Source organism: Eimeria acervulina, genomic scaffold (genome assembly GCF_000499425.1).
Source record: "Eimeria acervulina Houghton genomic scaffold, Eah_scaff193, whole genome shotgun sequence".
Classification (NCBI taxonomy): domain Eukaryota; phylum Apicomplexa; class Conoidasida; order Eucoccidiorida; family Eimeriidae; genus Eimeria; species Eimeria acervulina.
In genome coordinates, this window is record NW_013550080.1 from 17,079 (window position 1) to 42,078 (window position 25,000).

At 40.3% G+C, this 25,000-nt stretch overlaps 4 protein-coding genes across 4 annotated transcripts in view; 3 read left to right on the top strand and 1 right to left on the bottom strand.

Annotated features, from left to right (window-relative positions):
* Positions 1–2,906: 2,906 nt before the first annotated feature.
* EAH_00024520 (eukaryotic translation initiation factor 2A, putative) lies at positions 2,907–6,406 on the bottom strand (the record flags this gene model as incomplete). The annotated part of the gene is made up of 7 exons (XM_013396750.1): positions 2,907–2,912; positions 3,611–3,793; positions 4,298–4,414; positions 4,833–5,288; positions 5,670–5,878; positions 6,013–6,097; positions 6,263–6,406. The coding sequence occupies 7 exons, from the start codon at positions 6,404–6,406 to the stop codon at positions 2,907–2,909; spliced, it is 1,200 nt and encodes a 399-aa protein (XP_013252204.1).
* Positions 6,407–7,088: 682 nt separating this feature from the next.
* EAH_00024530 (nuclear movement domain-containing protein, putative) lies at positions 7,089–10,415 on the top strand (the record flags this gene model as incomplete). The annotated part of the gene is made up of 5 exons (XM_013396751.1): positions 7,089–8,010; positions 8,214–8,375; positions 8,621–8,775; positions 9,753–9,843; positions 10,258–10,415. The coding sequence occupies 5 exons, from the start codon at positions 7,089–7,091 to the stop codon at positions 10,413–10,415; spliced, it is 1,488 nt and encodes a 495-aa protein (XP_013252205.1).
* A 2,423-nt stretch (positions 10,416–12,838) lies between these two features.
* Positions 12,839–18,039, top strand: EAH_00024540 (kelch motif domain-containing protein, putative; the record flags this gene model as incomplete). Its single annotated transcript, XM_013396752.1, has 6 exons — positions 12,839–13,338; positions 13,780–14,156; positions 14,645–14,873; positions 16,341–16,423; positions 16,789–16,935; positions 17,561–18,039. The coding sequence occupies 6 exons, from the start codon at positions 12,839–12,841 to the stop codon at positions 18,037–18,039; spliced, it is 1,815 nt and encodes a 604-aa protein (XP_013252206.1).
* Positions 18,040–20,032: 1,993 nt separating this feature from the next.
* Positions 20,033–25,000, top strand: part of EAH_00024550 (cyclic nucleotide-binding domain containing protein, putative) — a gene marked incomplete at both ends in the record, with an annotated part of 8,004 nt that continues 3,036 nt past the window's right edge. Inside the window, 2 exons of the mRNA XM_013396753.1 lie at positions 20,033–23,677; positions 24,893–24,946. Of these exons, the coding sequence (XP_013252207.1) occupies positions 20,033–23,677; positions 24,893–24,946 (3,699 nt within the window). The remainder of the gene's footprint in view (positions 23,678–24,892; positions 24,947–25,000) is intronic.

Sequence of the window (25,000 nt, forward strand, 5' to 3'; positions counted from 1 at the left end):
GCTGTTCGTTGTTGTATCTGCTGCTGCTACTGCTGTAGCATGAACAGCTGCTGCTGCTGCTACTGCAGCAGCAACATCTGCTGCTGCTGTTGCTGCAGCTCCAGCAGCAGCTTTTTTAATTTACGTTTAATGCGTTGAATTGAGCTTCAAGGTTGGCGAGCTGTTTTTTTAGATTTTCTTCGTTGTTTAGTTTAGCTTTCTGTAAGTCATTTAAATCATCTCTCCCCTTAAATAACAAACAGAAGAAACACAGCAAAATAATAATAATAATAAATAATAATAATAATAATAATAATAATTATAATAATAACTAGTATTATAATGATAACATTATTATGATTTGTTTGATTAAATAATATATTTTTAAATAGCGTTTAAACAAACACGCAATAAAGCTGTATCAATACTGTAGGCGTCTAATAGAGATGCATTTCCTCGCTATTTATTATTTATATTATCTGTATGATATATATTATAATATAATGTATGCAATATATACAATTTATACAATATATAAATATATAGAATCTATATAATCTACACAATAATGTATAATATATATAATATATAATTACAAAATATACTATATATACAATAAAAAAAATTTTTAAAATCAAATATAATATAATATAACTCCATTACAACACAAAATATGGTACAAAAGTTTAATAAAAAGAAATAATATACAATATAATAAATAAAATAAATACAGTAAAATAATAAATATAAACATATATTTTTATATTACCTTCAGCCGTTCTATCTCTGTTAGTTTTTTTCGAGTATTGCGAATAGAGCGTCGAAGATCATCCTAAGAAAAAAATAATTAAAATAATTTAAACAGATTTCTTTTTCTTTATTATTTATAATATAATTTATTATTATTTTATAATATAATATAATTTCTCTTGTTCAGTGTCTTTGTTGTTATTTTATTCATTATAAGACAATAAATGCATGCAGAACAACAATTAAATATAAACTGCATAGAGAGAGAGAGAGAGAGAGAGAGAGAGAGAGAGAGAGAGAGAGAGAGAGAGAGAGAGAGAGAGTAGGAGAGAGAGAGGTTTAATTTATATACTCTAAACACATACTGCGGTTTGCTGCGTTGACGATCCTTCCGTCGCTGCTGAAGCAGCAGCAGCAGAAGCAGCAGGAGTAGGAGCAGCAGCATCAGCAGGTGCAGCAGAAGTTGTTGCATGCGACTGATGATTAATTTCTTCACTCTCGACGCTCTGTGGGCTGTCTCCAGCTGCTGCTTCTGCTGGAGAGCTCTCTCCTTTGTTTTTTTTGTTCTGTCTTCTCCTTGAACTGCGTGAAGAAGAAGAAGAAGAAGAAGAAGGCTCAGCAGCACCTGGTGGTAGTTTAGGCGTTGCGTTGCGTACAGCAGGCGGCCTATAAGCTCCTGATGAAGACGAAGCGCTTGTCTGTTTAAAGAAAAAGAAAAACATAAAAAGTATATATATTAAACAGATATAACTTGCATCAGTATTTATTAATTAGATAAAGATAAACGTAATAACATATAACGCAGTAAGCTCAATGGAAACAAACAAATCATAATAAACACAACTTCATATTTCTATAAGATACACTATATACAATATAAATTCATATATATATATATATAGAGAGAGAGAGAGAGAGAGAGAGAGAAATAAAACTGCACATGCATACAAATAACACAGAGAGATGCATCCGTTAAACATATAATGTACAACATACGACATACATAATATATATATATATATATATAACGAAAATTAAATAATATAGATAATAGAAATAACATATAACATACATAATATATACATAAAATATATATATTACACAATATATATATATATATAAAGTAATAAATATATAATACATAATATAAATAAATAAATAAATAAATAAATAATATAAATATATATATATAATAAACTTACTCCCAGTTTGCTTTGCGTGAGTGCGCTGAGTGATCGTCCAGTGGTGGAGAACGCGGCGCTTTCAGCGCCAGGAGCGAGCGGAGCCTTCCCAGGAGGAAATATCTGCAGGCTTTCAATCAAAGCTGCTTGTGCTGCTGCTGCTGCTGCTGCTGCTGCTGCACTTAGCGGTCGGAACTGCACACTGTACAAACAACTGAAGTCTACGCGCTGCAGAAGAGCGCCTGAAAGGCTGAAAAACTAAACATAACACCAACACATACATCCACAAGAAAAATATACAAATATTGATATTGTATATATATTATATATAGTGTATATATATACATATATACATATATATATAATATATACGTAATATTATCTATATAGGCAATATATATATATACATATATATATATATATTATATATATGAGGGTGAGCACATGAAACAGACGAATGAATGACAGAAGAACGAGGAGAAGAAGCAGTAAATTGTTTTGTGCATTTTATTGATTTGTTTTATTTTTCTTTGAAGCTTCGCAAAACATCTATGAAAAACAAACTCACACTTATTCGATTATCAACGCGAAGACGTGGCGAAATATTTGCAGTTATAAAAAAACAGCCGCAAGACGCCCACTGACATATTGCAGAGGGAGACTGAAGTAAAACACCAGCAGCAACAGCAGCAGCAACAGCAGCAGCAGCAACAGCAGCAGCAGCAACAGCAGCAACGCAGGTGGAAATCCAGACAGGTCTTTAATGTCTTAATCGAATAAATGCTGTTCATATGGAACGGCGAAGAAAAGAAAAATACTATAACCAATAAATAAATAATAAACATCGAAATAAACACCGAAATAACTCAAAGAAGTGCAATTATAATTATAAACACCAAAACAAATATCAAAATAAACCTAAATAGAAATATAATCATCAATATAAACGCCAAAATATATATCAATATAAACATCAGCACCACACAAACATTAACATCAACACTAGAATAAATATCAATATAAACATAAACACTAAAATAAATATCAACATAAGCATCAGCACTAAAATAAATATCAATATAAACATAAACACTAAAATAAATACCAAAGTAAGCAGCATTATAAACATCAACATAATAAAAAGATATTAATATTGAACATCACAAACGTATTAATACAAATACAAACATCAAACAAACACTAACATGAAGAAGAAAATCAAGAAGATATCAACATCAACATCAAAATAAATACCAATATAAACATCAACACCAAGGAAATATAAAAATGAAAATAAACAGCAAAAAGATATAAACATGAAGAAGAACAACAAAAAGATAATAACATGAAGACGAACAGCAAGAAGATATAAACATGAAGAAGAACATAAACAATAAAAAGATATAAAAATGAAGAAAGACAGCAAAAAGATATAAACATGAAGAAGAACATAAACAATAAAAAGATATAAACATGAAGAAAAACAGCAAAAAGATATAAACATAAAGAAGAACATAAACAACAAAAAGATATAAACATGAAGAAAAACAGCAAAAACATATAAACATGAAGAAGAACATAAACAACAAAAAGATAATAACATGAAGCCGAACAGCAAAAAGATATAAACATGAAGAAGAACATAAACAAAAAGATATAAACATGAAGACGAACAGCAACAATCTTCTTTCTATACTCACCACAGTCTTTCCTACGATTCCTTTCTTTCTCGGCATCCAAACTTCCACTTCGCCAGCCAAATTACCAAAGCCACCCCACAAAAGAAGTTTAGAAAAAGAACAAAAAGATAAAAATGTGCGCATTCCTTCGCCTAAACGAAACTTGGGTGATGTTGCTTTGCTGTTGCCGTCGTACATTGCAACCTACACACAAATAACATATATATATATATATAGGTACGCATATATAGTTAGATGCATAGACATATATAGAGATATATATAGATAGACATACAAAAAGAGTGGTATATAGATTACAAGAAAAATAGACAAATAGATATATAATATATATATATATATGATTTGTAACACTTCAATTATAATTTAAAAACAAGAAATATCACATAATAAACAATGAACTAACATAAATGCATCCATGCAGAGACAGTGCAGAATACTGGGAGAAGAAGAAAAGACAAGAAAGTAAAGAGGAGAAGAAGAAAGAAGAAGAAGAGGAAGAGAGAAGAGAGTAAGAAGAAGAGAAAGAGCAGAAAGTAAGAAGAAGAAGAAGAAGGAGAGAGCAAAAAGTAAGAAGAAGAAGAGAGAAGAAAGTAAGAAAAAGGAAAAGAAGAAGAAGAGAGAAGAAAGTAAGAAAAAGAAAAAGAAGAAGAAGAGCGAAGAAAGTAAGAAGATGTTTTTTCTGCTTACTGTTGCCGGCACTTTGCCATAGCAGACGACGAATTCAATCGTCGACCGACTCCACAAAGCCGCATGCACAGGCCCTTCTTCTGCTGCTACCAAACGCAAGTCGTAGCCTCCTTGGCACTGTACAGCAGCAGCAGCAAACAGCATTAGCAGCAGCAGCAAACAGTTTTAGCAGCAGCAGCAGCAAACAGCATTAGCAGCAGCAGCAAACAGTATTAGCAGTAGCAGCAGCAAACAGCATTAGCAGCAGCAGCAAACAGTATTAGCAGCAGCAGCGGCAAACAGCATTAGCAGCAGCAGCAAACAGTATTAACAGCAGCAGCGGCAAACAGTATTAGCAGTAGCAGCAGCAAACAGCATTAACCAGCAGCAGAAGACAGCAGCAAGGAGCAGATAACAGCAGAGAACAGCAGCAGCGAAACGAAGCACCAGTTGCATGCAGCAGCAGCAGCACAAGCAAGCAGCAGAAAAGCTATTCCTAATCTTCACTGCTTCCCTTCTCTCTAGGAGATAAACAAAATAACATTAGTATTCTTACCTTAAGAAAATAAAGAGCGCTGGATCCATAGTAAGTCAAATCACTGGCGTCAGTATGCGTCTTCACAAGAAGAGCCCGCCCATCATATGCCCACTGACAGTCAGCTTCTTGTGCATGAAAGAAAGATTTCTTTGCAACTATTGTAGCTTCTCCTTTCTCATGAAGTTCATACACCTCAAGTAGTGCAGGTTCTCCTTTTGTTTCCTTTGAGAACACCGCGCAGTACACGCTGCCACCAGAACCACCATTGCTGCTGCTGCTGCTGCTGCTGTTGCTGCTGGTTGGCTTCGACTCTGCTGCCGCCTTTCCTGCGTCTTTGCATGCGTTGCGAGGTGGCTCTGGACTCGCAAATATGGCAGAGGCCCGAGGAGAATTAATTCTTATGAGGGGGTTGTTGATGCTGAAGCTGCCGGACTCCAGCTGCTGCCTGGTGAACACATGAACCGCCCCTTTAACCTAAACACAATTATAAAAAAACAGATTGCAGCACAATAAAAAACAATCAAAGCTTCAGACGAACATAACAGTCGTAGGAGGCCTTTTCAAGGTATGTATGAGTGTGCTTGTTTCTATTTGCGTTTGTACTTCTTCTGCCGTTTAAAGCCAAGATATTTAATTCAAAAAGGAGGAGAACTGAGTGCTAATCAATAAAAGAAAGGCAACTGCTTTTTGTGCTGGTGTAATAATACTATTCAAGCGTGTTTGCTTCTATCTTGTTGCAGCTGTGAGACACCTTGAAGATGCTGGTTGTATGGCGCTGAAACCGCACTGCATCAACACGTATAAAATACGAAGAGGTTAATAGAAACATTCTGGTCTCTCTGTCTCGGGTCTCACCAAGCGGCACATAAAGCTCTCGCCTCCTGTCCAACGAAGAGGTGGCCATGAGAGATCGCTGACGCCTCGCTGTGCCAAACGCGTCACTTCTTCTGCGGTGTTCGCCTTCAGAAGCCGCAGGTTCTCAGGACATTGGTTGGGCTCGAAGCGGAAACAAACCAACAAATAACTGCCAAGAGGACTGAAGGAGAACTTCGAGACAGGCGTGGCTGAAGTACCAGAAAAAAGGAAAAATATCCACACAATGGCGAGGAAGCTGAAAAGTGGCTGCTACTGAAAGAAGACAGACGAGGGAAACCCAACAAAAAAAGATGTTCAGGAGTCTAAAGGTGGGGAAACTCACGCCCTTCTACAGTATGTAACACCTCCCACGTATTTGCATCCAAAACTTCCAGCTTTTGAGGCGAAGACTTCCGAAAAAGAGCAACCTGCATTTGCAGAGGTGCAGATACACCTGAACAGGTTCAGCGGTGCGTGAGTCCGATCACCGGTACTTCATTTTAAGTGCTCTATTGCTGTTTTTCAGTAGTTTTCTGGGAATTCTCCCCTTGAATCCCTCGACATTCTTCATTTACTCCTTATTTCCCACCTACCAAGTCGCCTTGAGGAGACCACTCTGCTGATTCAACGCCTTCGATGCTTCTGAGTTTTTCCACTTTGAATTTGCCGTCGGTGCTGAGCGCCGCGTTGTAAAGCTCGAGGCCATCCCTGGTTAGGGCAATGAACTCGGATTCCATTTTTTCAAGGAAAAGTTTGGAAACAGAAGAATCTTCGGGGTTCTGAGCGATCCTTTTCGTACAGAAGCAGTCTGAAGCCGTCGGAGCGTTTCAGAGAGTTAAGAGTTAAACAGGCTATTCACTTTTGAAGAGGAGAAGGAAGCCTTTCGACTTGCAAGGGGTTGTTGGCGTTTCCTTCACCACCTTGGCGCCAGCAGCCTTTCTTGTGGCGGTTGCGTTCGCCCCTGCTGCTGTTGTTCTATGAAACAGCTGAAATCAAGAGTAGAAAGAAGTCGAAAGGAGAGAAAATAAGCCTCTTGCATGCATACGGCAGCCGTTGGGATGAATTCGGATGCCCTCGACTGCATGCATGGCCGCGGCCGTCAGTCTGTCCTGGCGCGGCAAGCAGCTTCTTTGGAGTGACCCTCTCCGCCCTGGAAATGGTAGTTCAAATGATAGAAAGAAGAACTAGTACCATTTGTTTAAAGGACAAGAAGCTGTTTGTTTGTTTAAACTTGCCTACTCCTTTGAATCATTCTACAAACAGCAACTGGCGCTTGACGAAGTCCTTTATGAGCCATTATCCGCATAACCATTACGATTCGATCGTCGTCTTGTGGTTTTTTTGTATGTCTTTCTGTCTCTTATTATTTAATTCTTCTTTTCTTCTTCTTTTCCTTCACCTTCCCGTGTCCGAACGCAAATGGATCACGAGGGGCTTCTGCTGGCGCTGGCGCGAGGCCATGAGGGCATTGGGCCCCTATTAGAGACATTTTTCTCCTTTCTTTGCAATCGCACCGACTTCTTTCATATTATAGAAGAAGGAGGCCCGTCAATGGGTTTTTCTCCTGCAGCAGCAGAGGCTATGGTAGCAGAGACCTTCGCCCGAGCGCAGCTGCAATACAGAGCTACAAAGCAGCCGCATCTGCTTCCACCTCAACTGCGCAACAAAAGCGTTAAGGAGCTACAAGACATTGCGAGGGAATATAACTCTAAACAAAAACAAAAACTACTTCAGTACGCCAGCCCGGTGTGCAGACTCGCCGTGCTCGCTGCGCCTCCAGACATGGGCAGCCATGAGCAGCCAGATCCAGCAGCAGCAACATCAGCAACAACATCAGCATCAGCACCAGCACCAGCAGCAGCAACTGCAGCAGCAAGAGCAGCAGCAGCAACAATGAAAAAAAGCGCAGCTGCTGATTCCTTTAGTGCACACAAAACGACAGAAAGAGAAAACGGGGGGATGAAAACGGGCGGCTCGCATCACAAATCTCAGCATTCAAAACCAGATAAACCAGCAGCAGCCAGCAGCAGCAGCAGCAGCAGCAGTAGCAGCAGCAGCAGCAGCAGCGCGCCTTCAGGTGTAGCGGGAAAGAAGGTGACGTTTATAAATCCGTGGAATGGGGCAATGCTCGATCGCTACGTTTGGTCTCAGAGCATCAATGAAGTCACTTGCCAAATACGCCTCCTTGATTTGCTGCTGCAGCAGCAGCAGCAGCAACAGCAGCAGCAGCAGCAGCAGAAGGAGGGGGAGAAGTCAGAGCAGCAGCAGCAGATCAGTGAAGTGAATGCGCGGCTGCTGTCAGTCAGACTGCGAGATGATTCAATCCAAGTGGCTTATGAAGGTACGCAGTGCTGAGGTTGTTTTTTGTTTGTGTTTGTTTCTTCTATTTAATAGAAGTACACCAACTATAAACAAATAATACAAATGCATTAAAGACAACAAATAGGATTAATGCATTTAACGCAAATATATCAATCGGGCCGAACTAACGCATCGATGCCCCCGACGTCTTCTTTACCCTGCTGCGCTCTTCATACACCTCAGCCTGCGCTCAGCAGCAAACTGTTTATGCTTCTACTGCTGTCTATCCTTCTGCTTCCTTGATTGCATTTGCTCCTGCTGGCTATCAGGTGGCTGTGCTGCAGCAGCAGCAACAGCAGCAACAGCAGCAGCAGCAGCAGCAGCAACAACAACAGCATTCCAATTGTGTTTGAATTTCAGCGTTTGTCAGCGCGGAAGAATTGTGTTGTTATTTCGTTGATAGATGTTTATATAACTCAACTGTATATAAAGAGCATATATATATATATATATAAATGCTCTCTCTCTCTCTCTCTCTCTATATATATATATATATATATATATAAATGCTCTTTATATATATATGGTATCTATTTGAATTTATTTCTTTTTTTTCTGCTTTGTTTGCTGCTGCATCGCGTCAGGAAGAGTCGTGTTTGAAGGAGAGTGGTGCCACTGCATTCAAGCCAGCGACAGCTTCTGGGTGTTGGAGCAACGCACAACTTTGCTGCTGACTTTAGAGAAAAAGAAAGAGCTCTGGTGGGAGTCTCTCATCAAGGGAGACCCAACCATTGATACTTCCAAGGTAATTTATTCATATTCTTATATATATCATTATATATATATGTGCATATATATATATATATACATATATATATATATGTATATATCACATATATATATATATATATCATATATATACATATAAATATATATATATATATATATGCATACGTATATATATATATATATGTGTATTAATATATATAGTAGTACCCATGTATATAATATTAATATATATTATATATTTTATATATTATATATATATTGCTATATATATTTTACCTTTTATATATATGTATGATGTGAACAATAGTATCTGTATTATGTATATAATATAGATATATGCAGTAAATGCTATATATTATTCTTCTACTACATTACATGATTATCGTATACATATATATATATATATTTATATTATATATATATATATTTATATTACATTGGGTGTTAATACACATCTGATATATACATATTACTGTATAGAATCCATATCTTGCGCATTACATATAGTATGCATATGTAATATATATATATATATATATATTTATATATAATATATGTATATATATATGTTATAAATATATTTTCGTGTGTAAATATAAACAAAGACGAAGCGGCAACTAAGCAAGAAGTGGATTGTATAATTTGTTATTTGTCTGTCTCTGTTTGATCTGCAGTTCTTTTTGTTTTTTCTTTACATACTTCTCTTTTCTTTGTTTTTCTTTTTCTTTTCCTTTGCACTTCTTCATTTTATTTTATTTCTTTTTTCTTTTCATCTCTTTTTTTATTTCATCCTTTTGGTACCTTCTCTTCTTCTTTTTGTTCAATTCTTTTTAATTTATTTTTCTTTTTTGTTTGCTTCCTTATTTTCTTCTTTCTTTCATTTCTTGACATATTTCTTCTTCTTCTTTTCTTCTTCTTCTTTTCTTTTCTTTTTCTTTTTCTTTTTCTGTTTTGTTATTTTTCTTTTCTTTTTTTTCTTTATTTGTTTTTCAGGTGGAGTCGGTGAAGCGGGTAGAAGACTTCGATGATGCGACGCAGGGGCACATTAGAAAAATTGTTTTTGAACAAAGACAAAAGATGCAGGGTCAGTTCTTCTTCCGTTTCAGCTTTCCAGACTAGCTAACAGCAGGATTCACTAGCTAGCTAGCTAGCTAGCTAGGTAGATGATAAGCTATAAATAACAGGGTTTACTAGCTAGCTATCTAGCAGAGAAGCTGACTGGCTAAAAACAGGGTTTAGTGGCTAGCTAGCTAGCTAGCTGAATAGCTAGCTACACAGATGCGGTTCTAGAATAGGCGCATAGACTCTTCGTTTTGTGTCTATCATCGCTATTAGTTGCATGCAAAGTTGTTGTTTATGGGCTTTGTTTGGGGCTTCTCTCCTCCTCTCTTCTTGCTGCTGTGTGTGTGTTTGTTAGTTTTATTAAGAGTCGTTAGTTTGTCTTGAAGCGATTTTATTTGTTATTCTGTTGGTGCTTGTTTTATTATAATTGTCTTAGGTTTAAAGACGGCTGAAGAGCTGCAGCAAGAGAAAATATTAAGAGAAGCATGGAATGCTGAGGGTTCACCGTTTAAGGGCTTACCCTTCGATCCTAGCGTCTTAAATTCACAGAGTCTTCCTCCATCTGCAATGATGCAACAGCCGCCTCCTTCTTAATATCTTTTTTATACGGCTATCTTGCATGCATGCGCTTAGCAGCATCTTAGAGCGCTGCTGCTTCTGCTGCTGCTGCTTCTGCTGCTGCTGCTGCTGCTGCTGCTGCTGCTGTTGCTCGTCCTGCTGCTGATGCTCCTGCTGCTGCTGCTGCTGCTGCTTGTGGTGGTGGTGGTGGTGTTTGTTATTTTAATAGGGGCTGGTGTATGGCGGGTGAGGAGACCTAACAGCTGAGCCTTCTTTTAATTTTGTTTTTAGTTTTCTGTTCTGCGAATTCAACAAAGACAAACTGCTTTTTTGCTGTTTGTCTGTCTTCGCTCCTAATATATATATGCATGTATATGTATTATATGTATATTTTTCGGGGGCATAGAATGACACATTAACACTCAACTACTATTCTTCTTCTTGCTTTCTTCCATGCATGCATGCATGCATGCATGCATATGCATGCATCATGGAATGGGGCTTTATTTGCGGTGGTCATAGTTGCATGCATGCATGCATGCATATGCATGCATGTATGCATGCATTCCTGTATGCATGCATGCATACATGCATGCATGCATGAAGGCTGGTTTTATTAGTGGCGATGACGACTCTACGTTGTTCCTTTAGGGGCGAGTCTGAACTCAACAGCTTGAAGATGTGCGTATTACTTTTGAGATGCAAATAAACACTAATATATATATATATATATATTATCTATATATATAAATGTATATATATTATATAGGCTGTCAGCACATCTGATGAGCTGCCTATTAATAGGCTGCTACAGCCGTGAACTTACTGCTATGCTGCTCTGTTAGAAGAAAAAGATAATGAAGATTGCAAATTACAGTAGACCCCCAGAAGTTGATTTGACCGCATGGTAATACATAACCTAAGGATAGCTTAGCAATAGAAATAAAATAGATAATTTTATGTCTATTGCTACACGTTAGACTTTAAAGTGTGTTTAAATATTTTATGTTGGTGGGAGTAGATAGAAATGCTACACTTGATTCATGAGGGGTGTATATGATGCTAACAGACGCATTAATATGCCTCCTTCACTGTCTTTTGGTGTTTAAATACTTTATTTGTTTTGTTTTTAATCAAAATCTAAACAAAGCAATTTGTTCTTCATAAAAAGCATCGACTTGCATGCCGTCTTGAGGGTTTCCTATGGAGAACTCCACGCTCTTCAGCAAAATGTCTTTAAACGAATTATTCTAATAATTGAATTTTAAAATAAATGAAAAAAGAGGCTTCTTTAAACAGTAGCAGAGCTTGCAGTGTATCTCCAGCAGAACACACAAAGCAAACTCATCACCCCTCAACAATGATTTCTCCTGAATGCAGCTAATAAAGCTGGTTAAAATAGACGAATTATGGTTTTTTTGTTATAATTTGCATAAATAATCAAAGAAAATTCAATGTTTTAACCCTTATATTGGGCGTATTTGGCTCAAAGTGTAGTACGAAGAATGCGTAAGACCGCCACATCAGTGTATACACCTCGATGCTATGGAGGGTTTTCCCTGATTATCGTTCTTTTTCCTTATTGTTTGTCTACCTAGTGCTTTATAATTGCGTAGATGAACATAATAATTTATTAAAATATCTTTTGTTCTTCAGGAAGAAGAAATTGAATAGCCTTAGTGCTCTACCATCGATGCCGACCGCTCGTTCGACTAGCCAGGGGGGAAGTGCGTCGTTGTTGGGTTTTTCAGAGGATAAAAAGCATGATACATAATATAAAAGTGTTTATTCTGAATTAATTGATGTTTTAAAATTAAAATATTTATTTTTTATCCAGCTCTCTTTCCGTGCGCGGGGGCGATGGGCGATGCTGTGTGGAGCGCTCGAACCAGCAGAGGGAGGGAGCTTGCACGCCAGTTCTGTGTACTTGTTTAAAGATTTTAAATAAAAATTGGAAATAAAAGAGTATATTTATTGTATTTGTCTATTTATATTTGATTGAGGGTGTATTCTTTTATCTTTACCTTCTCTTGCACTGCGGAGTTCCGTCCGCTCTCCTTCGCTACAGCTGCGGTGTATCGGCAGCTTCTGCAGGTGTGGAAACCTGAAAAAGTTGGAGGAAATTTGCAGCTTTTAGTGTTAAATATATCATTAAAAGGGAAATAAAGTACTTTTAAATGGATTTGTTCATAAGAAATCTTCTCCATTTACCTCATTCCCTCTCTTTCTCTAGCAGTGTTATAGCTCTTGCCGCACACACGCACAAGGCGTTGTAGTTGTTGCAACTCTTTGTTTTTAAATCTCTCTTTCTGTTTTTTTCCTTCTGTTCTTTTTCCTTTTTGTAATTATATAAGAGGAAGTCTCAACCGTTTCAGGCGTTTGTCTGCTGTCGGCTGTGGCGATCTGCTTGTATAGAGGGAGTATATCTTCTTTTTTTCTCTTCTTGTTTTGCATTCAAGATGAGCGATATATCGGATTTCAGTGAATCTGAATTGGATAGACCCCAGACGCCTAAATCACCTCCACCTCGTCAAAAGGGGAGGCTGGGGGGTGGTGCTGGTGCACCAAAAGCAGCAGGTCCAGCAGCAGCAGCAGCAGCAGCAGCAGCCGCAGCAGCAGCAGATGGAGATAGCAAGAAGAAGGGTAGTGGATCTTCTGCATCGGATGAACATAAGAGCAGCAGCAGCAGCAGCAGCAGCAACAGCAGCAGCAAGAAAGACCAGCAGCAAGCACCAAAGAAAGCAGCACCACGTAGTCAACGCTCTTTAGAGAGAGCCCGAGGCGTTCTTTCTCCTCCAGACTTTTTCATATCTAAAGTTGTTCATGATTGTCAGTGCTTCACTCCTAGACTCGGACATTGTGTGCTCGAGGCTAGAGGTATTATATATATCTTTGGCGGTGAAGATGAAGAAAAGGTTGCTACATCAACTCTCATCAAATTCGAGCCCAATGCTAACAGGTATTCACTATCAACTCTTTTCTAGGCTTTTTACTGTATATATATATATATTATATGTATATATATTGTATATGCATGTATATCTGCATATATTATGATTATATATTGTAGCACATACATGCATAAATATATCTACACAAACACATGCATACATATACATATATATATATTTGTTTATATAATATATATGTATATATATATATATATATTTGTGTATAACATATATATATGCATTAACTAATGACAGAATTTAATTAACTAATTTAAATAATTAATGAGTGAATGAATGAACAAATAAAACAAACACACAAGCAAACAGACAAACAAACAAATAAATAAATATATAACATATATAACATATATAATATATATAATTATTAATTAATAATAACAATAACAATAATAATAATATTTGATAAATGCATTAATATGATGCCTCAGCTTTGAATTGGTGGAGACGAACGGCGAAATGCCGGCGCCTCGTCGCTGTTCATCGTTAACACTGTGGAGGACAGCAGCAGAAGCAGCAGAAGGCTCATCAGCAGCAGCAGCAGGAGGAGCAGCAGCAGCAGCAGAAGGAGACGGTTTATCTCTGCTGCTGTTTGGCGGTGTCGGAGGAGAAGCTAATGAAGTGCTAGCCGACCCTTGGGCGTTCGACTTAAAAACAAGAGCCTGGAAACCGTTCAAGTCTTCTAATACACCTCCTGCACGACATTCTCATGCTGCGGTGTATGTGCAGCAGCAAAATAAACTGCTCATTTTTGGGGGGCAAGGAGAAGACGGACGATTATTAAAAGATGCTTATGTACTCGAGAAAAGTCAGCTCTCGTACTTTCATCTATTAATCCTGCTTGTCCTGCTGCTTATGCTGCTGCTGCTTATGCTGCTGCTGCTTATGCTGCTGCTGCTTATGCTGCTGCTGCTTATGCTGTTGCTGCTGCTTATGCTGCTGCTGCTTATGCTGCTGCTGCTGCTTATGCTATTGCTTATGCTTATGTTGCTGCTTATGCGTATGCTGCTGCTGCTGCTCTCAAGCTGCTATTACTGCTGCTGCTGCTCTCACGCTGCTATTACTGCTGCTGCTGCTCTCACGCTGCTATCACTGCTGCTGCTGCTCTCACGCTGCTATTACTGCTGCTGCTGCTCTCACGCTGCTATTACTGCTGCTGCTGCTCTCACGCTGCTATTACTGCTGCTGCTGCTCTCAAGCTGCTATCACTGTTGCTGCTGCAGCTGTCATTGTGCTGTAAGTATATGTGTAAGTGTATAAATAAGTATGCATGCAAGCGAAATGAATATGCTGCAGACACCTGGAAGGCATTATCAAGTGCATCAGAAGACTTAGCGCCGAGTGCTCGATGCTGTCACTCGGGTTCTTATTGCGAGATAGAGGGCCGCAGCTATGTAGCTGTCTTCGGAGGAGATATATCGGGCACGGGCAAAGGAGAGAATGACTTGTGGCTCTATGATATTAATCAAGACGCCTGGGACATCGTAGATCAATTCGCCGGAGAACCCCCTGCACCCAGATGGAAGTAAACTCATTTTCTTTTTCTATCTTTATTTATATATTTATGTTTATGTTTATGTTTATATATCTGTTTTTATATATATGTTTATATGTATATATATTTTATATATATATGTTTATATATATATATGTTTATATATATATATATATATGTTTATATGTCTGTTTATATATATATATATATATTTTATATATGTTTGTTTATATATATATGTATGTTTATATATGTTTGTTTATATATATATATATTATATGTATATGGATATGTTTATATATGTTTATATATATATATATATATGTTTATATATATGTTTATATATATTTATTACATATATATATATGTGTGTGTTTATATATATATGTTTATATATATATTACATATATATATATGTTTATATATATGTATATATTATTATTGTTATTGTTATTATTATTATATTTGTCACGAGGCTGATGGTGTAAATTATGATGCAGATTAGGATGTCTATGGTGCTGCTGCTGCTGATGCTGCTGTTGATGCTGCTGATGCTGTTGTTGATGCTGCTGCTGATGCTGCTGATGATGCTTCTGGTGCTACTGATGCTGCTGCCGCTGCACATCCTGTTGATGCTGCTGCACTTCCTGCTGTTGATGCTGCTGGTGCTGTTGGTGCTGCTGATGCTGCTGACGCTGCTGATGCTGGTGCTCATGCTGTTGATGCTGCTGTTGCTGCTGTTGCTGCTCCTGCTGCTCCTGCTGCTCCTGCTGCTCCTGCTGCACATGCTGTTGATGCTGATGATGCTGCTGATGATGATAGTGGTTATAATGGAGTGCTGTTGCTGCTGCTGTTGCTGCTGCTGTTGCTGCTGCTGTTGCTGCTGCTGTTGCTGCTGCTGTTGCTACTGATGAAGATGGTAATGTAGTGCTGCTGCTGTGGCTTCTGCAGCTGCTGATGCTGCTGCTGATGCGGCTGATGAAGATGGTAACATAGTGCTGCTGCTGCTGCAGTTGCTGCTGCTGCTGCTGCTGCTGCTGAAGCTGATAATGGACTGCTGCTGTTGCCACTGATGTTTCTGCTGCAGCTGTTGGTGATGCTGATGCTGCCGCTGATGTAGCTGTGCTGCTTCTGCTGCTGCTGATGTAACTCTGCTGCTGCTGATGCTGATGATGATGATGATGATGCTGTTTCTGCTGCTGCTGCTGATGATGATGATCATGCTGTTGTCGATCATACTGCTGCTGTTTCTGCTGCTGCTGCCGCTGCTGCTGCTGTTCATGCAGCTCGCTTGCTGCTGTCGTTGTTGTGTGAAACTTGTTTTGTTTGTCTGTCTGTTTGTTTGTTTGTTTTATTGAATTTGCTTCTGCTGCTTTAATTTTATCTTTCTTTTGCTTATTCATTCCCCTTCTCCACGCCAACTCTTTTCAGCTGCTCTAGGGTTTAGGGTTTAGGGTTTAGGGTTTAGGGTTTAGGGTTTGGGGTTTATTTGTTCAGACACGCAGCGGCTTTCTTTGATAATCGCCTTTGGATTATTGGAGGCACTTATGCCGGCTGGTTTAAAAACTACGTCATGTCAGGTACCCTAAACCCTAAACCCTAAACCCTAAACCCTAAACCCTAAACCCTAATTCTTGAACTTTAGACCTGAACCCCTAACCAACAAACCCTAGGCCCTAAATCTTCAAGTGAAGTTATTGGGATATTAATCTGACTTAATAAATTAATTAATTTATTTATTTATTAATTAATTTATTGATGTATTTATTTATTTATTGGTCTATTGATTGATTGATATATATATATCTATATATCTATATATCTATATAGATATATAGATATATATATGTTTATATATCTATATATAGATATATATCTATCTATATATATATATATATATACATATATCTATCTATATATATATAACTTGTGTATTGCGTTACAGATTTTTATGTGTTTGACTTCGGCGCAAAAGTTTGGTTCCGGTGCGACGTAAATCCTGACGACTTGGGCTGTCACACCGACGTCGGCAGTCTCACTGTTCTACCTGCTAACAGAGCTATCTTCATCTTCGGAGGTGCAGATCAAAGAGGTATTTAATTCATTTATTTATTAATTAATTAATTAATTAATTTATTTATTTGTTTGTTTATTTATTATTAGTAGTAGTATATTATTAGTATTATTATCTTCATCTTTGGAGGTGCAGATCAAAGAGGTATTTAATTCATTAAGTAATTAATTTATTTATTTATTTGTTTATTTGTTTATTTATTTATTTAATTATTATTATTAGTGGTTTATTATTATTATTATTATCTTCATCTTTGGAGGCGTAGAAAATGCAAATATATATAATATATATATATATATATGTAGATATATATACATATATATATATATATATATACATATATATATATATATATATACATATATATACATATATATATATGCATATATATACATATATATAGATATATATATATATATACATATACATATACATATATATACATATATATACATATATATAGATATATATATATATATATATATACATATACATACATGCATCTATCTAATAAATTGTATATTAAATAACAACATAATAAACTAATAACCTAGTAAATTAATAAGCGAATGAATAAACAAACAAACAAATTAAACAAATAAATAAATAAATAAATAGACTGCTGCTGTTTGTTTTGCTACAGGCTATCCTTGTGCAGATGTGTACCGACTTGCACCGGTTTGTACGACAGTTTCTTTGAGCGGTTTAAGTCAAGAAATGCACAAAACAATTAAAGAAGTTAGTTGTATGAGAACAGATGTAAATCTATCTTTAAAGGAGGCATCATCAGTTAAAGAAACAATAAAACAGCTTCAAGAGAATATTCAAAGTACCAGTACAAAGATAGATGATGTATCTGCTGCTGCTGCTGCTGCAACAGCTAAACTTAATCAAATTGCTGCTGCAGCACAGCAGCTTGAGGCGAACTTAAAGAAAACACAAGACCAAATGCAGAAGATGCACGAAACTGTTGATAATATAACTCTCCTAGAAAAAAAATTCTCTACTATGGAGCAAACAATTCAAGAAGCTCTCTCTAAACTAGAGAAGAAGGCTGACATAAGCAGTTTAAGAGCAGTTGCTGCTAAAGTAGGCAGCATACCGGATGAAGAAGAAGAATAAGCTTCATAATATTTATTTATTTATCGTCGTTTATTCTTGTCAGTCCTTTTCAACTCCTTTACACGTCTTTAAACCCTTATTATATACACCCTTATCAACACTCATATACCCTAAACCCTAAACCCTAAACCCTCCTAATCCCTACTCATCCCTACTAATCACTACTAATCCCTACTAAACCCCACTAAACCCTACTAAACTCTACTAAACCCTACTAAACCCTAAACCCTAAACCCTAAACCCTAAACCCTAAACCCTACGCATTTGCTTCATGACTTCAGCTACAGCGTCAGGGAGAGATGAAGAGCAAACAGCAATAAACTGAGGAGACAGTCAGCCGTCGCTTCTGCTGTCTCTTGCTTCTTCTTCTCCCCGGCCCCTCAGCTAGCTAGCTAGTTAGCTAGCTACCTGGCTAGCTAGGTCATTGGCTAGCTCGCTAGCTAGGCTAATGAATGGCTTAGCTAGCTAACTAGCTAGCTAGCTAACTGGCTAGCTAGCTAGCTAACTGGCTAGCTAGCTAACTGGCTAGCTAGCTAGCTAACTGGCTAGCTAGCTAGCTAACTGACTGGTTAGTTAGCTAGCTAGCTAGCTAGCTAACCAGTTTTGGGGAGAGTTTGCGGTTTTGCATGCAGCAGCGGAGATAAACAAATAGAGTCCGCTAGCTGCTTCTGAGAGTTTATTTATTTATACACCTTCGTTTGTTTGTTCGACATTATTTATTTATTTATTTATTTATTTATTTGTCTGTTTGTTTGTTTGACTACGTGCATCGGCGCGCTGCGCTGCTGCTGCTTTAAGTAACAGCGTGAAGATATTCTTTTCTTTATTTGCTTCTGCAGTCGTCATATAAAACAAATTAAAAGAAAATAACGTTAGCAGCAACAAATGCAGCAGCAGCAGCAGCAGCAGCAGCAATAACAGCAGCAGAAGCAGCAGCAACAGCAGGAAGAGAAGCAACGGCAACAACAGCAGCAGAAGTAGCAGCGGCAACAGAAGCAGCAGCAGCAACAGCAACAAAGAAGAAGCGTTGCTGCTGCTGCTGCTGCTGCTGCAGGTAGCTATTAGCCAGAGCAGCAAAGGAGTAGATAAGTAGGTTCAGGTGTATGGATAGCAGGAGAGTTGAGCATACACTGCAAAATATATAAATATAATAATAAAATATCTTCTTGCAGCAAAGCAATCAAAGACAATCCCGCCGCATTATATGTAAAAGGAAAGATAAAAAACAAAGAGGAGAAGAAATAAACAAAGACGACAAAGACAATACATATATATGTATATATATATATATATATGTATAACTATATGTATATATATATATATATATGCACATATATATATGTATATATACATACATATAGTTATACATATATATATATATATATATATACATATAAATGTGTATATTATAGCAATGTCTTAGCAGATAGATGATAACGGAGGAAGCAGCAGTAACAACACCAACGAAAATAATATGATGTTAGGATAAGAATAATAATAATATTAATAATATAATAAAATAATAATAATAACAATGCAAATGTTAATTTATAATATAAATAATAAAATAAAATAGAAAGACAAACAAAACAAAAAAATATAACAGAAGAATTTCTCTTCCGTTTTTGTTGCTGCGGTCGGAGGCCCCCAGCACTCTGAAAATAAACTTGAAGAGAGATGACTTTATTGAAGTAAAATTAAAATAAATAAATAATTAAATTAATTAAATTATTTATTAATTAATTTCGGTGTATTGACGATGCAGAAAAATTAAATTTTTTTTTTTGTGTTTTCGCTCTGTCAGTTGTTCTGTCGCCTCTGAAAAAAAAATTATTTTTGTTTAAACTAAATAAATAATTAATTTTTATAATTATAATTAATTATATTAATTCTATTTTCTTTTATTTTCGCTGTTTTCCCTCTCAAACAAACGCGGGGTGTATAGACAGTTAAGAAGACCACTGGTCACACCATTGGTCTCCCCACTTCGTCAATGGAGGCAATTAAACGTCTTCTATCTCGTTCTCATCGCTCGCACTCCGCAGGACCTCAATTGCGGCTGCTGCAGCAGCAGCAACAGCAGCAGCAGCAGCTGCTACTGCAGCAGCAACGGCAGCCCGAGGAACCCACCTCCCCCAAAGAGCAGCACGTACAAGCCCCAGCAGCAACAACGCCACCGACACCAGCAGCAGCAGCAGCAGCAGCCACAGCAGCAGCAGCGGCGCGAAGGATTAAGGCTGTCTCCCCGGCGCCCAATTCACTGAAAAGCAGCAGCAACAGCAGCAGCAGCAGCAGCAGCACAACACAACATGAGAGGCTGCTACGAAGGAGGGTCCTTGAAGATGATCTTCTGCTTCGCAAGGGGCCCAGGCCTGCTGCTGCTGCTGCAGGTGTCCTGCTGCCTGACGAGGTCTTCTCTTCGCCCCCAGCAGCTTCACCAGAAGGAGCATCACCGCGTTCAGCAAAGGTAGCAGCCGCAGCAAAAATAGCAGCAGCAGCAAAAGCAGCAAAAGCAGCAGCAACTGCAGCAGCAGCTCTGCCTGCCCGGGGCGGAAGGAGAACTTCACAGCAATGGGAGGCCCTAAATGGTGAACAGCAGCAGCAGCAGCAGCAGCATCAGCAGCAAAAACAGCAGCATCAGCAACAGAATCAGCAAAAGCAGCAGCAAAAGCGGCAGCAGCAGCAGAAGCAGCAGCATCACCAGCACCAGAAGCAGAAGCAGCAGCAGCAGCAGCAATCTGAGGAGGCAACTCTGCAAATGCTGCTGCAGCTGAAGCCATCGAAGCAGCTCGACGATGCAGCAGACCCCTCACCTGCAGCAAATAGCTCCTCCATGACAGCAGCAGCAGCAGCAGCAGCAGATTCTGCTGCTGCTGCTGCTGCCTTGCTGCTGTCGCCATGCGGTTCTGCTGCTACGCCCCATACTTCTCTCTCTCCTCTGGGGTCTGCTGCTGCTGCTGCGCCTCCAGCAGCAGCAGCAGCAGCAGCAACGCCTGCCAGGGCAGCAGAAACTTGCGCGGCCTCCATCTCTTGTCCTTCTGCTGCTGCTGCTGCTGCTGCTGCTGCTCCTCTGCTGCTGCCTGGGCGCAGCAAAGCAAGGGTGCTTCCAGAGATTCCTCCGCTTGGGGTCTTAGGGTGTAGCGTTGCTGCTGCAGCAGCAAACGAGAAGCAAGAGAAAGGAGACAGCAACTCTGCTGCAGTGCAGCAGCTTCCGTCGGTGAAAAGAGAGACATACGCATTTGATGCTGCTGCAGCAGCAGCAGCAGCAGCAGCTCGGGCTGCGAGAGCCACAGCAGCAGCAGCCGCCGCTGCAGCTGCAGCAGCTGCAGCAGCAACAAAAACAGCAGAAACAGATGAAGATGACACACCCTCCACCTGCCCACAAACATCTCCTGATGCTTCGCCGTTGCTGCTGCTGCAGCAGCAGCAGCAAAAGCAACAGCAGAAGCAGCAGCAAAAGCAGAAGCAAAAGCAGCAGCAACAAAAGCAACAGCAAAAGCAGCAGCACATGCAGAGCAGCTGCAGCCCTCTTTACGGCACTCGTTTCTCTTCCGAATCAGAGGCAGCAGCAGCAACGTCAGCAGAAACAGCAGCAGCAGCAGCAACAGCAGCAACAGCAGCAGCAGCAGCAGCAGCAGCGAGGCGATACGAATCCGCTTCGCCTGCACAGCAGCAAAAAACAAAAACAAAAAAAATCCAAACACTGCAGCAGCAGCAGCTGCTGCAGGAGCAACGGCAACGCTACGAGCAGCAACAGCAGCAACACCGGCAGCAGCAGCAGCAACACCGGCAGCAGCAGCAGCTGCCTTCTACTGCTGCTGCTGCGGGTGGTGAGACACCCGAACTTCCTCTGATGCCTTCAGCGCTTATCCGCCCTTCCCCCACACTAAGAAAGCTGGTGCAGCAGCAGCAGCAGCAGGAGCAGCAGCAGCAGCAGCAGGAGCAGCAGCAGGGGCATGGATGTCGCAGCAGCCGCGGCTCGCCTCCGGCCTATCGAAGGCTGAAGCAGCAGCAGCAACCCGAACTGCAGCAGATGCTGCTGCAGATGCTGCTGCAGCACGAACAGCAACAGCAGCAGCAGCAGCAGCAACAGCAGCAGCAGCAACAGCAACAGCACGTTTTTCAAGAACAGCCGTTACAGCAGCAGCAGACACATGCACAGCAGCACCATTTGCACCAGCAGCAGCAGCAGTTGCAGCAGCAGCAGCAGTTGCAGCAGCAGCAGCAACTTCAATACGAGTGTCACAACGGACAACAGCTACAACTGCAGCAGCAGCTGCAGCAGCAGCTGCAGCAGCAGCTGCAGCAGCAGCTACAACAGCAACAACAGCAGCAGCAGCAGGAACAGCAGCAGCACCACCAAAAGGAACTCCAGGAGCAGCAAACATATAGGGCTATGCGCCGCGGTAGCTGCATCACTTCCCGTAGAAGCAGCAGCAACAGCAGCAACAGCAGCAGCAGCAGCAGCAGCCGCAGCAGGGGCCAGGGCTACTGCTACGGAAATGGGTGCATGCGTGTACACTGCAGCGCTGCAGTCGGCGCCGAACAGCAACAGCAGCAGCAGCAGTTGCTGCACCTGCAGGATGCATGCAGCAGCAGCCCCCCGGAATTGGCAGCAGCAGCAGCAGCAGAAGCAGCAGCAGGATTATACTGCTGCGCACTTGTGACAGGGATAGCAAATGACTCTCTCCACATGCAGCAGCAGATACTACAGCAGCAGCAGCTCGAGCAACTGCAGCAGCAACAGCAGGAGCAGCAGCAGCAAGGCGAGCAACAACAGCGGCAGGAGAAGCAGCAGCAGGAAGAGTTGCTTCGGTCATCCAATTCCGACGGGCGCCTGCAGCAGCTGCAGCAGCAGCAGCAGCATCTGCTGCAGCAGCAGCAACAAACACAAGAGTGGAAGGAAAAGCAGCAGGACGAGGAGCAGCAGCAACAACAACAGCAGCAGCAACAGCAGCAGCAGCGACAGCAGCAACAGCAGTCTTCGCTGCATTTGCTTCCCCACGAGAGAAATCAGCTGCTGCTGCAGCACCAAATGAAATGCGCCGTTGCGCAGCAGCAACAGCAGCCGCAGCAGCAGCAGCAACATCACCAACAGATGCAGCAGGAGCAGCACCAGAAGCGGGAGCTGCAGCATGAACAGCACCAGAAGCAGGCGCAGCAGCAGCAGCAGCGGGAGCAGCAAGATCAACAGCCGCAAAGGGATTTGCTGCAAAAGGAATGGCCGGAGTACGAAGCTGCTGCTGATGCTGCAGCAGCTGCTGCAGCTCCAGCAGCAGCAACACCAGAAACAGCGCCATGCACAGGCAACAACTCCAGCGAAAATCCCTCGCCCGTCACTCAGCAGCAGCAACAGCTACAGCAGCAGCAGCAGCAACAGCCGCCGCCACAGCAGCAGCAGCAGCAGGAACAGCAGCAGCAGCAGCACGAGTGTTCGTATCTCTATAAAGAACGCGAGAGAAGCTTACAGGAGCATCGGAAGCAGATTGCTGCTGCAGTTTCCAATTTTAAGAGCATCAGCAGCAGCAGCAGCAGCAGCAACAGCAGCAATGAACTGCAGCAGCAACAGCAGCAGCAGCAACAGCAGCAGCAGCAACAGCAAGCAGCACAACCTGTTCTAAAATGTCCTTCTCTCTCCGTAAGGCGAAGGGCCCTCTTCCCTGCAGTGTGGAGGCCCCCCACTGACAGCAGCTGCAGCTGCAGCAGCAGCAGCAGCTGCTGCTGCTGCAGCATAGAACAACCCCAAGCAGCACCAGTAACAGCAACAGCAGCACCAGCAGCAACAGCTGCTGCTGCAGCAGCAGCAGCTGCTGCTGCTGCTGCAGTTATTTACTAATTAGCAGCTGTTGGCTTTTTGTTTTTTTGCTGGGAGCGACGCCTTTAGTTTGTTTTGATGAAGGGAAGGCAAAAAGAAGAATATAAATAAAAAATAAATAAACGAGAATGCTGAGGTGTATGCGCACCTCAACAAACATAAAAATAAACAGAATGAAGACAGTATACGCTGGAATCATTAAAGAATACACTCCCTTTGTATATCGAACCCTAAACCCTAAACCCTAAACCCTAAACCCTAAACCCTAAACACTAGACCATAAGCTCTAAACCCTAAATCCTAAACACTGAACTCTAAACCCTAAACCCTATTCCCTAAACCCTAAACCCTAAACCCTAAACCCTAAACCCTAAACCCTAAGGTCTGTGGGGGTTTGAGCGGCTGAGGTCACTTGGGGAAGGGGTGTTAGGGTTTTGTATGCGGAGTGTGGTTGTTGTTATATATTTTAAGCAAAAAAGAAGAAATAAATACGAAAATATAATTAATTTTTTAAATAAAAGAATTAATTTTGCTGTTTTAAATATATTAAAAGGGTTTATCTTTGCTGCTGCTGCTGCTGCTGCTGCTGCTGGTTGCTGAAATGTGTATAGAGAAGCCTTCTCTCTTGTTTTCGTTTGTTGTTTCTCTCTTTTGCGATGATTTTCTTTTTAATTAAATAATTTAATTATATTTAACTTAAATATTTAGGCGTTATACCCGTACAGTCTTCTATCTCTGGGTTTCAAACCCTAAAAAATATTATCTTTTCTTCACCTTCAACAGATTGTCTGCTTCTCTTTTCCTTGTTTAACTTCAAACCCTACTCCTGAACTTCCACCGTTTAGGGTTTAGGGTTTAGGGTTTAGGGTTTAGGGTTTAGGATCAACGGCTTACGGTTTAGGCTTTAAGGCTTATCAGGGTCGAGGGTTCAAAGTTTAAGTTCTAGCGTTCAGGGTTTAGGGCTTAGGGTTTAGGGTTTGGGCTCTAGGGTTTAGGGCTCAAGGTTTTAGGGTTTAGGTTTTAGGGTTTAGGGTGAAGATGAATTCTCTTTCATTTCTCCAGCTGGAGGCGGTTAGACAGGCGGCTAACAAGGTCTGTAGCATCAAACCCTTTTGCATGCCTCCTTCTATCTTGTTTTAGGGTTTA